Source organism: Haliotis asinina, chromosome 6 (genome assembly GCF_037392515.1).
Source record: "Haliotis asinina isolate JCU_RB_2024 chromosome 6, JCU_Hal_asi_v2, whole genome shotgun sequence".
NCBI lineage: Eukaryota > Metazoa > Mollusca > Gastropoda > Lepetellida > Haliotidae > Haliotis > Haliotis asinina.
In genome coordinates, this window is record NC_090285.1 from 9,108,555 (window position 1) to 9,124,163 (window position 15,609).

A 15,609-nucleotide genomic window follows, 5' to 3' on the forward strand; every position below is an offset into this window, starting at 1 on the left:
AATTCCCAACATCAATACTACATATGTCACGTATATTGGTTCTTTGTGTTACCATTGATTTTTCAACGGATAAAATTTCAAATTAAACGGTCTGTAAGTTGCTAAGTCGTTTAAATTTCCTTAGGGTATGTGACTGAATTTTATCTGAGCAACTATAGATCGTCTGCCACCAGTAATGGCAATTTATTGTTCCCGTATTGCAAAACAGGCTTTGAAGAAGTTCGGCGATTTTTATGGTGCGTTTCAAATGGACTTACTGGGCATATAGGTGGAACATTAGGTGGTGAAGACAGAGTGTTCATGTAAATCGTAAGCAACGGATCATGTGATTTTGAGACAAGATTGGCACATGGAACTCATTTCAAGCGGACCGTTGGTAATTAGAAGAACGGTTCACCACGCATGAGACATAACGCATTTATGTTCCCCGAGTGCTTCGTCCTTTATCATTGGCCTCCTTCAGACAGACAGTGTGTTGTACCACGGGACACGTACTTGAATCCACTATATGCACTCAACCGAGAGGATCACAAGCCACGTAAAAATGTGAAGCAAAACAAAGACGCAATACTCACACGAGCAGGAAACAGAATCGATTACAGGATTAAAAACTTGTGTTTAAGTCTAGAAAAATGTGGATTTAAAACAAGTATCCTAAGCAAGACCGTTAGGGATAATGAATATCAAGTGGAATGCTTTTTGAAGGTTTCTGGGAAATAATGTATTGTGGACATCACAAGTATCATCCCCAAATTACACGTGTGATGTGAACTGACAGCACAACCAACTCATGCATTTAGACTAGCCTACTATTAATGTTAGCACTGATTGACATGCTCATGGCTAAAGTCCTAGAGACCTGTAAATTGTAATTACCTCGATTGATCGAAAACGTCTTCTGTAATGAACACACACTTCCATGATCATGCGGTGCTACTTAGAAAGCGCTTAAGTGAACATATGCTATATTTGGGATTACGTTTTCTACAGTACAGAGCCCAGTAGTTCTTGATTGTTTCAGTCAGATGTTACAAAGTGCATGAACGCCACAATGCATAATTCGTCAATTATGTTTATCAGTAGCTCGTGACTGCATGTGTGTGAGCTGAATACAAACATTGTTTATAAGGTTATGTATTGAGATTATGACATTTCCAAACCCTTGAATAGTTTGGTTAGAATTGATCTTCCGTAACCCATGCTTGTCGTCAGATGCGACTAACGGGATCGGGTGGTTTGACTCGCTAACTTTGATGTCATCGTATCCCAACTGGGTAGATCGATTCTTATGCTGTTGATCATTTGATTCGCAAGACCGGATCATTTAACTGCCGAAAAATAACTGGAATACTGTGTAAAACAAGAGTCACTCACTCACCCACCCATTTGACGTCAGGACAATCAGTTTTCAGAGTTGAATGAAAATAAAACAGTAAATATCCATAACATACCACTACCATCATAGTGCATGAAGACGGTTGGATCGAATTCCAAATCAATTAATGAAATACATCTCTTTGGGTAAAGAATATGAGGGTGTATTTAACCGATATGATGCGACATGTTACTTGACATTGTACAAACACTTGATATATTCTTTGCTATGTAATGGCTTTTTAATGACTATTCATCATTTGCTTTAATGCACACCTGCATTTCCCTTGAATTACTACCACATTTACTGGCCATTTTAGCAGGGTGTGTGTGCCTTTTCAGATCTAGTGAAGCGGATGTGATCATGAAAGTGTCATCTGAGAAATTAACATAGAAGACATTTATTGTTGAAGTGAGAGAGTGGGCGGTTTTGAACAGTTATATGCTAGTTGATATGCGATGTTGTTTTAAACGACATGTTTGGATAAAATTCACGAGCATGTGAGTATATGCTCTTTACATAAAGAATGATAACCAGACTGAATTTATCTTCAACAATATGTCAGTCAGAACATATCAACACCAGAAAGTGTTATCATGACAGTACCTTAACATGTTCTATATACTCTTCCTTGCTACAGGGGGCGGTGGTTTAGCCTAGTGGTTAAATGAATGCAGCGTTAAACAACCAACCAACCAACCAACCAATCAATCAATTTTGTTTTCGAATAATCGAGACTGGCTGTTATCACAACTTGACGTTTACGGTTTATGGAGCATTATTTGGGAAGATACTAACTGTTTGTCAAACAGTGCGCACATAAAAGTTTAAACACTACCGTTAATACAACTGAATAGATCCACTTGATATGAATTACACATACGAGGTTGCACTCAATACAAATAATTCTCGCTGACCTTTTGGTGAACCAGAACGAGTCAGAAATAAGGAAATCATCTGTTTTACTAGATCTGTGCAAAAGGAAATCTATCCACAGGATTGTGATTTGTAAACGATCAGTTCAACGTTCGTGGGGCCAGTTTCGGCCTTTCTTCCAGCAGCCTCCGGCTTCAGAGTCTACATTACATAACGTATGAAGTACAATGGAGTGTCCTCTGTCAAAACTCTTTGATATATTTCTACAACAGGGAAGAAGCATTTCCCTAAAAACAATAAATAGATTAAACGTATGACAATCCCATATGCATGTATTTATAAAAGACAAGTATGTTTTTATGATACCAGGTGTGTGTGGCAAGGTGAGCGCATCTTGCGCATTCATTTGTTATTTGTACAACAAAGACGTGAGTACATCTAAAACTTTATTTTGCATCACAATACATTAAGCCATCAGTTAATAATTTATATTCTGATAACAACTGCGGTACTCATACATACAATGACAAACAGTTGCAACAAAATATATTTCATGTATTTTAACAATGCCATCTGTATTTCCAACCTCGTAAAATTTGACAAGGTTGCTCAAACCTTGCATCAAAAAGACATTTGTAGATTTTGACAAAACATGATAAAAAACATGGATGATGTAGGCAATTGATAATATCTTAAGTCGGATGTGGAAAAATATTTTCTATGATGTTAAAGTTGCTACGACTAATGAACATCGGTAATAATACAATTATTCCCGGCATACCTAGGAATACGCAATATCCAAAGTTGACCAATTTAACCATATTAAGGATAAATTTGTTTTGACAATGTGTAGTACAACATTCACCTAATGGGACCAGGTGTACACATACATCAATGAAACATACTGACACCAACAAACACCACTGCAGGGTTCAGTTGTTACCTGTACCTGTTACCATTGTTTGGCATATTAAATAAACACACGTATATACAGACAGATAAACACAGATAAACCATATTCACAAGATATCATCGTATTATATACATGCCAAGGTAATGTAAATATTTACACAATCATTACCGTGCCAATTACAATTATTGGTGTACATGTATTTTATTGATGGCGTATTGGTATCTAGTTCAGACTACCGACAGGTTTATACAATGCCACATAATAAATATTCTCCAATACCTCGTTAATGGACGGTAGAGTTCCCTGACAATTTGTTCGGAAAAACATTTTCAGACAAGTGTATCGTGGATGCATAATTATGACTCTTTTAGAAAACAGTTTAGTTTCTCAATAATATTCGCCAGGGTGGTATTTCGGGTTCGATATGAACGGTCGTAAATTATTCAGTAACCATCGAGTTATGAGGATTATGCATTGCTTATCCTGAGGGAATATAGGGTGTTTATACTGTAGCCTTCATTTATTCAAAAGGGATATAGAGTCCGCAACCGTAAATACGAGTGCATTTGTCAATTTCATTTTAAACCGATACATGTGAACCTTATGCTGTCGACGTGTGTCCATATGACGTAACATACTTCCTAGTAGTTTGTGGCGCCATTAACCCGTGACGTCACATGACTTCTGGTGACCGGTCATCATTGGCAGTTGCCAAACGCTACACGTGCAAGGTATCAAGCATGATCATTTCATTTCACTTATTGACAATGTTTTCTATATTTCCATTAGAAGTAGAATAGTTGGCATTTAACTATCAGTCATTGACATTGGTCCTGAGCTTTCAACATTGAACTGGGTATGATATTACAAAGTCTGAGACTTTTCACACTATGCAAGAAGGATGGGTGGTGGGTGGTGGGTGGTGGGTGGTGGTCATCGCTCTCTGTTTCATAATAAAGCTTGACGACATGTCTCTGAAGAAAATACTATATGAACGAAAACTTCTTACATACAGCTATGGTTAGTTACCTTAGATAATGTATTCCAACATGGTGATGTAATCAATTACATTATGTTGATGATCTACTTTGTCAGAAAGAAACAATGCTCAAATGGTAAAAAAATATTTTTGTAAAGGATAATGACATTACACTGTGAAGCGTGCCTCAACAAACAATACAGTTTGAGAGCTGCGGGAATCTAAATGAAGAATATCTTACCATGCATGTAAACGCTTCATTCATGAACCTGGTTAGAATACAGATACAAGTTTTCGTCTGAAAATAACTATTGCCAAACTGACATTTGCTCCCTAAGTATACACACTGAAAATAGGGCGCGATTTCAAGTGTACAAGGAAAGCTGAGTGCTTTTGATGGGATAATAACGTCATTTACACAGATAATGAAACACACAATTGCCAACACTGTAGCTCTATGAAATCGCCAAACCTTAACATATATTTCGTGGAGAAAGGCAGTCAACACAAATCATTTAATGTCATAACAATAACAGATGAGTAAGCCGAAAGGTCATTACTAAGAAACATGGTAGAAAAACAGTATTAATGTGCATTTTTCACTGAATGGCAAAAGACACTCAGGGAAACATACAAATGTATATAACGGGAACGGTACACAAGGGATAACCCTGACAACGTGGATCAAGGCCCCTGGGGCATATTATGCTCACTTCATTATTGGAATAATCAAAACAACAGATGATTGATCACCGACCCACAAAATAGACCTATTTGAAGACGTTGGCGCTAATAAGTGGCCTAGATATATAAACAGCTTACTTTGATAATGTAGTAATCATTGGCTTGCTGTGAATCGATTGTTGTCATTTAACATTTTGTACCATAATTATTTTTATTATCATTTTTAACATAATTATTGCTACAGTATTAGTGTCATTAACTGCTATCCATGCGGAAGTGAAGGCTACTCGTATGTTGTATTCCACCAAGCATTCTTGCTTAAAGCGTTATTGCATTTCGTTGCCACTGGGATACACCAATGAAATTTAAAGAAGACAGTTGTGTGAATGTCAACTTTTTGAGCATAAGGAGCACAACGTTTCAGAGTATGACCTTATTCATTCAACAGATGATGAAGCTGAAGGTCAAGTGGGCGTCAATAAAACGCTCTTACTTATGTCTGTCAGCATGTAATGGCCAAAAAGAAAGTTGATATATGTTTGTTGTTATAAAGAACTTAAACGTCACCAGATTAACCTTAATGCACTGAAAACATATTATTCCGTACTGCGGAATATTTTGCAAATATAGGGCAAATATCTACACACAATATTAAGAACTGAGAGCACACATACGCAAAGACAGTAAAACTTCTCTATTCATATTCAATACGACAACGCAATCATTCTACATTTACGGACTATCGTATGCTTATTTATGTCTTGAAGCGTATCGGTATCTTAATGCATGCATGTCATGAATGGTTATTTCAAAGATCTGGATATACGATATATCTCACATGACCATACACGGACAGGCTTATATCATATAATGGTTTATGTCAAGAAACTATCATAAACCGTAGGCTATTGCTTAAACCACTTCTGAGGTGACAAAGTTACACTGTACATAACAGTATGTTGCTAAGAAAACAGTCTCTTCAAATGAATTTCCTTTTCTGCTGTCTAGTTAATATTGTAGCCAAACACTTACTAAGCCCCAATGTACTCTGAAATTACATATAGTATGGATCATAGACAAATTTGACCGTCATTTCTCTATATACGACCATTTTTGTTCAGTTAACTGCAGGAAACATGGATGGTGATTTCAAGTTGGTCCCACTGAGCATTCTAATATGTTGAGTCAACGAACGTGTGTTTGTCCTAGCGATTTATCGCAATGTGCTTCGTCTGGACAAGCAACAGTTGTTCAAACTGGCGCGTGTCCAATATTGATCTGCTGTTCAGAATATGCCCGTAGCCGTAAAGGAACAGGTGCTGGGATGAAATGAAATACCACGTGGTTAATTACCGTATTTACATCAATCGGCATGTATGTAAATAACGAACGATGACTGCTGTAATCAACACATTACCTCATCCAATTATGCATTGTATTTGAATACCTGTAGAGCAGAGTTAACGGTCATTACTGCACATGTGTCAGCATGATGTACGCGATTTTAAGTAATGTGGAGTTCTTCGGACGTGTGAACAGAGTACACAAACACGGTTTAGAACCTGAATATTAAATAAACCCAGGTATTGCCGTCACTATGATGGAAAATATTAGATAACTTATCGTTCTAACATCAACAAGTAACCCATTTTACAAGAATGTGGTGTGAAGTTATGGGTATTTATTTATGCATAGTTGCCAGATTTGGACTGTTTTTGTTCAAGTGGAATGATCAATCATAATAACATTAATTGACTGACACTGCGGAGGCAATGTTAATTAGAAAAACACATAACAAACAGCGTCATTAGCAAGTTTAAAAAAATATAGTATTGACGAACCTACGGCACACATTTTCTTTTGAGTTCATATTGCCAAGAGTAGTATTGGATTCTGCTTATTGCATTACGAGTTTCGGTTAAACGTTATCTCGTGGAGCGCATTCAGCATATACATAATGATAGACTACGTTTATCAGCGGCTTACTCTTAACACTGCAGCCATATTTGACCGTTGACGTTTTCTCTTTATCACTGCTGTTCGTGTTAGAAATTGACATACTGCGTTCTATCATTATTTTACGTAATACAAATGAGTTCAGATAAGTACAAACATTGTGTGCGTCATATTTTCATTATGCATGTGTAAATATCAACACGTGTAATGTTGACGTGACACTAGCAATCACTTTTGACATTTTCCTTGAAGTATTTTGATGTATCGGTTTATGACACGCATGAGAGATCGCCTTACAGTACTCGCCGAAGGTTTCAGAACAAAGCATTAAGTTTACCATAACCTTTTCTATTCGCTATATAGAATTACCTTTTCTATTCGTCCAAGAAGGAAATGAGACCACTGCACAAATAATTCTTTGTAATATGACGAATGACTGGAAATTTTGAAAGAAAAATATATTTTTGGTTTGTTGTCATTAAAAGTAACACCAAATAAGAATTCCCGATAAAATTGAGCTGGTGTAATCCCTTTTACAGAGGCATAACATTCTTCCTTCAGTATGCCATCAAAATGTCAAGGATTCCCATCAGTGAATTCTGTAGTTAAATAACCCAGGGCAAGAACGACGATCACATCGACTCAAACCAATACCTTCTAAACCCTACTAATACACTGGAGCTCAGAACCACTGGCGCCAGTGGATTATATGATATGATAGATACTCTGCTCCTGTCTTAACATATTGGGATTCGAGGACCGAGTGCTGCACCTTATTTAAGTGCAAACTGAACGAGGTGATTGAAGATACAGTACACACACCCATACGAAATGTACCTCAGTAAACATGGACTTTATTAGATATTGAACGTCACTGAGAAAGAATAACCAGTGTGGGTAACCGCTGACACAAATTTCATTTGCGTAAGGGGCAAAGTAGTTGGAAGAAGTACTTGTATAATAATGGACTTGTAAAAATCAATCATGACACAAGATGTTCGCTGAAAGGAACATGTCCTTCTCTAATACCACCAGCTGGTGTTCACCACCTGACGCCAAACGGCATATCTGTTGCACATAAACCAAACAATCGAATGATTGACCAGAAAATCCAGTGACAGTATGGCACATTTGCTAAGTTCCTTGTCTCACTCTGTACTGGGTACTAGTGGAATCATTTGTTGAGCCACTGGTATTTACTGATTTTGAAATATGTAGAAAGGTACTTTCGTTTTGAACTAATGTAAAAATCTTAATTGCAAGTAATATTGCTGACAACAGCTACTGTTGCTCATCAAAATTAGTTGTGCCGGCTGAAGAATAACTTGTGTCACGATGATACGTGGTATACGAAAACCTGAAAGCTCTTGCAAAAACGTTTTATTGAAAAAGTATTATTTAACAAATTTGAGACAGATTTATATTGCTTTTGATTAGCAGTAACTTATTGATTTCGCCTGTATTCTCGAACCAATGCATATGACGTGATAAGATAGTCATAGCAGTTGGGTCTGACGTCATTGAGGTATCACAGTATTGTAAATACACTTCAAAACACACTGAACCCTGTATTCACAATTCATCGAACCATCAGATATTTTCAGATATTTTCAGATATTAAATATATAACCCTAAACCGGAAAATATATTAGCGTTTTATCACCTGAGGTCACGGAAAATATGTACCATTAACAGCTATCGATAAACACAAGCTTTTATGAACGTTGAGCAGTAAGTGCTGACCAGCCTGAACTGTCCCGTTTTCAGTGATTTCGAGCTTGTCAAATACCCACTCAACGTACACGACATATACAATCACAAAAGCTGATCGATAGGTGTGTGTTTCATTAATATAAAACCGATATCGGATATATATATATATACACAACAAGCTGTATTAAACTAAGCCTGTACAACCTCGAATTGTATAGTATCTACACTGTGAATACTATATACAGCAAAGTACATGTTTGGGCCGTCACTGTCAAGTGATAAAACACTTTAACAAAAAGTGCAAAATGTATGAAAAATATTACTATTGAATATTTAACACATTTAAGTTAAGGTAAAACTGAATATTCGGAGACAAATCAGCAAAATATTACAAATACCCCGTGAGTGTAATTACTCAGATTATTGCTCTGACAGACACAGGTTTCATGGGTTTTAACAGCGACTTGAACACTTGGTCAGAGGCGACTTGAGCATAGTTGACAAAACTGAATCTTTGCAAACCCTAAAATTGTGTAGAGTGTTCAAGGTAGCCCAAATGATTTAAATTTAAATGTTAAATCCGCGTTAAATCCGATATGAAAACTTATTCCGACAACTCACCATTACGCACATATCGGACGAAAACTACATGTTTCACTGTTTTTCTTCCTCAAACAGTTTGAGCTACTAAATACTGTATATCTATCACAAAAAGGATCAGTGTCAGTGTTTATTGTTTGTTTGCTTTATTAGACTGAGTTTCAAAATGTCTAAATATGCCATATAAGTTACCAATATTCAATTGTTTTTGTTTGGATCTATGGCGAGATGTTGCCGGTAGTACAAGATATACAAACATGGTATGCAAAGGGTTAATAAAATATAATTCGCAGATATATACACAAAAATACGTCATGAATTCACATCATTGGTCAAATATCACCCATCAATTGGTTTCCATTCAAATCCTCGTGATAAAAGCGACGGGCTGGTTTAAATGTGAAATTTATTGCAGCACTTGATAGATATCAGCCCGTGTGTGATTACGTAACATCATATACGAGGTATACGTCAGTGCTGCTAGTGTTCAATATGCAATACCTCCCACCTCATTTCAGTGAGATGTTTCTTCAAATCAATAACTACAGTTGAACGAAACAGGCTTGTCACAGGTAGAACTTCAAGTCAAATGTCAGCTGTATCGCGTGTAACAATGTCAATACTTTCCTTGCCATGTAAAGATGAAACATGTGGAACGAAACAGAGACAAGTCCTGTACACCTGTAGACACAGCTAGACAGTTGGAGTATCATAGTCCTTGTCGTTGCAGTCTTTAGCTGACCATAGAATACAAAGTCATATATCCCGGAGTCCTGTGATATACCAGGACTACAGGAACCTTTAGGTATTGTTAACTGATTTAGATTTAATTGTTAATGGATTTAGTACGATATACATGTTACTATTGATTGTATCTAACTCGACGTCTTTGAGTTGTGTTCGACCTTACTTACTTGAGCACGAAAACATGGTATAATGAAGATCAGTTCAACACATTGACTGTGACATAGAATGAACCATAGTGTTGGTCGTTGAACTTGCCCTGCGAACAGTGCTGTTGAAATTGTGCATTGTCGACGTTTGCTCTAGTGGATTGTAGACCCTGACTTTTGGGAAACAGCAGAACAAATATTTGTTGTAAAACTTTCTGAACTGGCTGCTCAGAAAGTACAGAGCAAGAGGGTTAACACAGGAATTCACAAAAGTCAAACAGAAGCCAAAGATTTGGAATCCGTACCAGAAGTCGTTGTACACACCGTCCTCATCATAGAAGAACCAGAGGATATATACATGACGAGGCAGCCAGCATATGATGAATATGAACACAAACGAAAAGACTACCTTTGCTACCTTCTTCCTTGCAGCTATCTGTCTCTGTTGATTCATGGCGCTCTTGCTGCATTCACATGGCATGCTTTGTCCACTTCGGATGAGAATATAAGCCATCATAAGGTAGAAGAATCCAATGGTCACAACGGGGATGGCGAAGAATACCACGAAGCTGACCAATCCCCGTATTTTGGGATATTTGGGATACAGCGAAGGAGGGTATGGGGTACATATGTGTCCAAAGTGACCATCCACCATTTGAACGTCCGAGGTGCTTGAAAAGATCCAATCCGGGATTGCAAGAAGGAAAGACGATGCCCAGATAACACCTACTACTGTCATAGCCTTGCCAAATGTCTTCCCTGTTATGTTGCTCATGGGATCCACTATAGCCATGTATCTGTCAGCGCTTAGTGCAATTAGCGTGAACACTGATACTCCCAAAGACATTGTCTGCATGTAGTAATTAAACTTACAGATGGTTTCCCCATACGGCCATGACTTTAATGTATAAATTGTTGCAGAAAATGGAACTGACACCAAGATAAGAAGTATATCTCCCAAAGATAAACTGACAATGAGAATGTTTGGGACATTTCTCATGTTCTTGTTCCTAGCAACCGTAAAAATGACTGTGCCATTTCCGATCACTCCAACGATGAAAATAATCCCAAACAGTATCGGAACTAGGATTGCTACAGGCCCCTCGGAAATACCTTGTACGAAAACCTTTGTACAGTTTTCTGTTATATTAGCCAACTGGTTGCACTCCAGCACCTCCGACGGATCTGAAACATGTGTCGTGTTAAGTACCCCTGAGGCCATGCTGTCACCAGCTGATTGATCCGACGGCATACCGAGGAGTTTCTTTCACAACAATCAAACAGAACTATGAAACATAAACACCAGTTATGCCCACGGAGATCAAGGGCCGTTCTCAACAGTCAACCGACTTCTCAAACATGCTCACCTGTAAAATCACTTTGACGCTGTCTCGGATAAATCCAAAGCACGTGTTCAACAACGGCCGTGTCTGTTTATATACCAATCAATGTATGACGCTATCAATTCCACATAAGCCACACGCAGAAGGTGATCCAATGGCCAGCACCAGCCTAGGACAGCTCCACACTTGTTAGCTGTGTTGTTGACAGTGAGATGCTAATTTCTAGACCCACACTCCCCGCCTCTCTGTTTTTATCCTCCCATCAAGCGCTTATTGGCTGTCTTGGCGGTTGCGTACGGGGCAAGAGCGGCGGGGTTAAGTGTCAGGATGTGATAGGACATTCGCTAAAGTATTATGATTGGCGTCAAGGGGAGTCTGCGGCAGGTATGAATATGTCAAATGAAAGCGTTTCAAGTTAACGCCGAATTGATGAATTTACAGTCATACACAAACACATTCTTATGCGACAGACCCGGCGGCTTGTGTAAATTGATTTCCAAATCTCTTTCTGGAACACTAGTCCACCTAATAGTTTCTACATGGCCTGGTGTTTAGCTGATAAATTTGAGACATAATCAAGCCAGGGACGGAGTGTTCGATCTGTATAATTTTGCATCTGGTTTCCACTGTAGTCTGAATACACACACCGCTCCTGACTCGCAAGCGACTCATTACTAGCCCACTGTATTGGAAGAGTAACAGCACTGCTCCGACTAGGCAAGGCGCTAAAGCTGTATGTACAGCATATCGCAAGGCAGACGCTGTTACAGAATGTGGACGCCACTTCGCTGTCGGTAAGAGCAGATACTGACATAAGCCAGGGGTCCCCGTAAACAACGTGTACGTGCAGTGAAAGTTGAGGTGATTTCATACCATCACACAACATTACATATGTTGTAAAGGGCGCTGATAGTACGGAATCTCTGTATGTAGTGCACCGTGGCCATTTCACGGTTGATATATTGGTATTTGTATTCGTATTAGTATTGAGTGGGTAAATCTCATTCTTTGAAATAGCAGTGTTACCACTGAAGTGTATTGTCTAATTTAAAGCATAATGCATATGTATAAAGAATAACAGCCACTCTCCTTCAAATTTAGCGAGGCTGTGCCTTTTAGCCCTCGTACGTGGAAATGCCCTGAAAGCAACAAATTTGTAATTATTTTGTTTTTTTTCCATACTTTTTTTAATCAACGCTCGTGTGCAATTTCTCTGGGTTTTCGGTAAACACACAATCAAGCTTAGTGTTACAAAAACATAAAAATGTTAGAGCTTTGGAGATCAGAACTAGTGGTAAAAATACATCATCAATCATGGTCGACGGGGTACGATGACACACTAATGCAGTTAGATCGTTACTGATGACGAATGTTGCTGGGAGTTCCTTGGCTGAGATATACTGATATATATGTATACTGAGATATACTAATTTTCAGAGACGCAGCGTTTGCTCGTCACACAGAAGACCCATGTTTGATGCCCCACATGCGTACAATGTGTCAAGCTCATTTCGTGCATGCCGTGATAATTCTTTCGTTTTGTGGCATACATTATACTCACACACTGATCATCCTACAGGAAACATTTCATACGGATACACACTTTGTACACTTCATGGCGTCTCTAGTGGACCAATAGTCGACGTAGTTCACCGAGCAGAGCTTTGCCTCTTGGACCGTACAGAACTTTACCTCTTGGACATGTCACACATAAGTCATCAGGGGTTTAAATCTACGATTGGCCCTTCTGCTTGTTCTTCAGTTTTGTGATCATTATAACGGTGGCAGGGAAAGATTTCATAAAAGAAAAAATGTTAATATCATTCTCATGACCTCACTCACTCACTCACACACGCACGCACGAATGACTTCACACAACTCACTCGAATCAACCGAAATTTTCTGCGATGTACACCGGCCACTAACTTATCATGACGTGATCATTAACACAGTCAACGAATAATGGATATTCAGTAAATTTCGAGTTGTACGTATTTGCAAGAAAACCCTTAAGACGCTCTCCAAAGACTCGTAGATGGTATGAGTGGCGTAACACTCACACGTGCTAACAAAGTTTTGTGATATTCTGCAGCGGAAATCACTAACAACATAGTCTACATTTTCCTTCAGGGGAGCACAATTAAACAATATACACACATTCATATTACATATATTCTCTTGCTCAAAACCAGTGTGATCAAGATTAATACATACAGTTTCGAGTAGATGGTTTTAACGGGGGTAGAGATTTTAAAACTGATGTTAGTGACAAAGGTTATATCCAATACAAATGTCATCGTGCTTTGGTCCAGTCAATAATTACCCTGCCTTTGATTGTATTCATGACAGGTGCCACCGGCTGAGCAGGATACGCTGATCCGTTAGTGTAGACGAGGTACCATCATCCTCAGTGATAATTCAACACAATGAGTATTTCTCTTTCAAAAGAGATATCTGGTGGATATTTAAAGGGTTTTGCTGATTCTATCTCTTTAATAGACATAGAGTGAATGTTACTAGCCTAGGGAAAGCAGTATTTTCGTATGTGATATAATTTGTCATGGGCTTCTCAATTGTTATGCAAGTTGGTGTATTTCCAAAATTGTCATGCCGTTAGCACAACGAGTTTTATCCTAGATGTTGCACAGGACAAGTCGATGGTGAAAGTGTCATGAGGTCGGAGCTTCTTATGTGGACAATGTATTAAGACCATTTCTGGTATCGCTATGTCTTGATATTGCTGGAATATTGTCAAAGGTGGTGTGCACTTAAACATACCATCTACGAGTCTTTGGAGAGCGTCTCAGAGGCTTTCTCGCAAATACGCGTACGCACGAGGACAATGAAGTGATCGTATCGGTAACCATGGACATGCCGTAATTACGATGTCAGCAAAATACAGCTTAATTGTTCCTTCCTTCTTGGCACACGCAAAGATCTTTCCAGTATTCGTCGATGCACTTTCTAACCCTACAAGCGTGTTTTCCTCTACATGCTTTTGATATATTTCATGTTTAGCGTCGTACGAAAATGGCGCAAGAAATCGGCTTCTCATTTTGTACCATGTATGAGAGATTCAAACACGGATGTGATCTCTAGATCCACCTCTTTTGATCATTACGTTTTCCATGCATGTGGTTAACTGCACACCGACATTAGCAATATTCCAGCAATATCACGACATGGGAATACCAGAAGTTGTCTCCACACATTGTATCCATTTGCGGAATCGGACCCTGGTCTTCAGCGTGCCGAGCGAACACTTTATCGACAGTCCTCATTACATTTTCAGTCTAACCCTGTCAGCTTATCTATATACCATTCAATTCAAAAACTATAAAGCAGATTATTTATGAAAACACACGCACTAATACAATTTGTTAATTCAAAAACATTATTGTGTATCCAAATTTTGAAATGGTATACCGCCCACTTGAAAACAAACGTAATTATTTTCATAGCAATCGGTTACAATGCCCGACAGTCTGTTTTATATACTAGTATTGGACGAGATTTCGTTTCGCCAAACGATCTGACATGCACTGCACGAAGGGTGAATCTAAATCTGCTAAAAATAACACTCTGCCGCGTTGGTAAGACCTTTGGGTTCTGAAGAAAATTCAATCTAGAAGACAAGGAGTCTCCACGTCAGGTGTATGGTAGAGTAGAGTGTTTGTGAAAGCAAATTTCTTCTTCATGTTGTGCAAGAGGTGCCGAACAAATTGCCACGAGGATTTAATGTTTGTTTTTGTTCAGGGGACAATTGAATGACGTGCCTGGTACTGTTCTTGTAAAGGTACCATGCATCGTGTAAAAACCTAAAACCGTGGATACACATAACGTCGATGAACACAGCTGCAACCCTCACACAGCATGCCCACAGATCGATATGCAGATATCTGTCTCGACATTGTTGTGTATATAGCAATTATTATATTAGATCTGGAACTGTACAAAGCACTCACAACGCGTCAGACTAGGAGTACTATCGTTAACCATACCAGCTGTTGCACTACTACTTGATCCACTTATACAGCTTGACGCCTCACCATCAACCCCTCTTCACCACCCCCTCACCACTTTCTGTCACTTTTAACACCTTCTTAAATTCGTCCTTGTCTGTGCCATTTCACGCTTTTGTTCCCAATTACAAACAATCAGGAAGGAAAAAAACAACATTTTCAAGGTCAGCAGACAAAACCTATTATACTTATTCATCTTGGGACACCGTCGGGGAAAAGAAATCTAAAATGATTTGGATGTCTGATCTTCACAAT

The 15,609-nt window shown here is 38.5% G+C and overlaps 1 protein-coding gene across 1 annotated transcript; it reads right to left on the reverse strand.

Moving 5' to 3' along the window:
- Positions 1 to 2,690: 2,690 nt before the first annotated feature.
- LOC137287494 (neuropeptide CCHamide-1 receptor-like) lies at positions 2,691 to 11,516 on the reverse strand. Its single transcript, XM_067819827.1, has one exon. It carries the CDS (start codon positions 11,239 to 11,241, stop codon positions 10,045 to 10,047), a length of 1,197 nt encoding a protein of 398 aa, XP_067675928.1. The 5' UTR covers positions 11,242 to 11,516; the 3' UTR covers positions 2,691 to 10,044.
- Between the last annotated feature and the right edge of the window lie 4,093 nt (positions 11,517 to 15,609).

What these genes read in the sequence shown, in the direction of transcription:
- LOC137287494 (XM_067819827.1), bottom strand. Translation starts at nt 11,241, where the DNA reads ATGCCGTCGGATCAATCAGCTGGTGACAGCATGGCCTCAGGGGTACTT.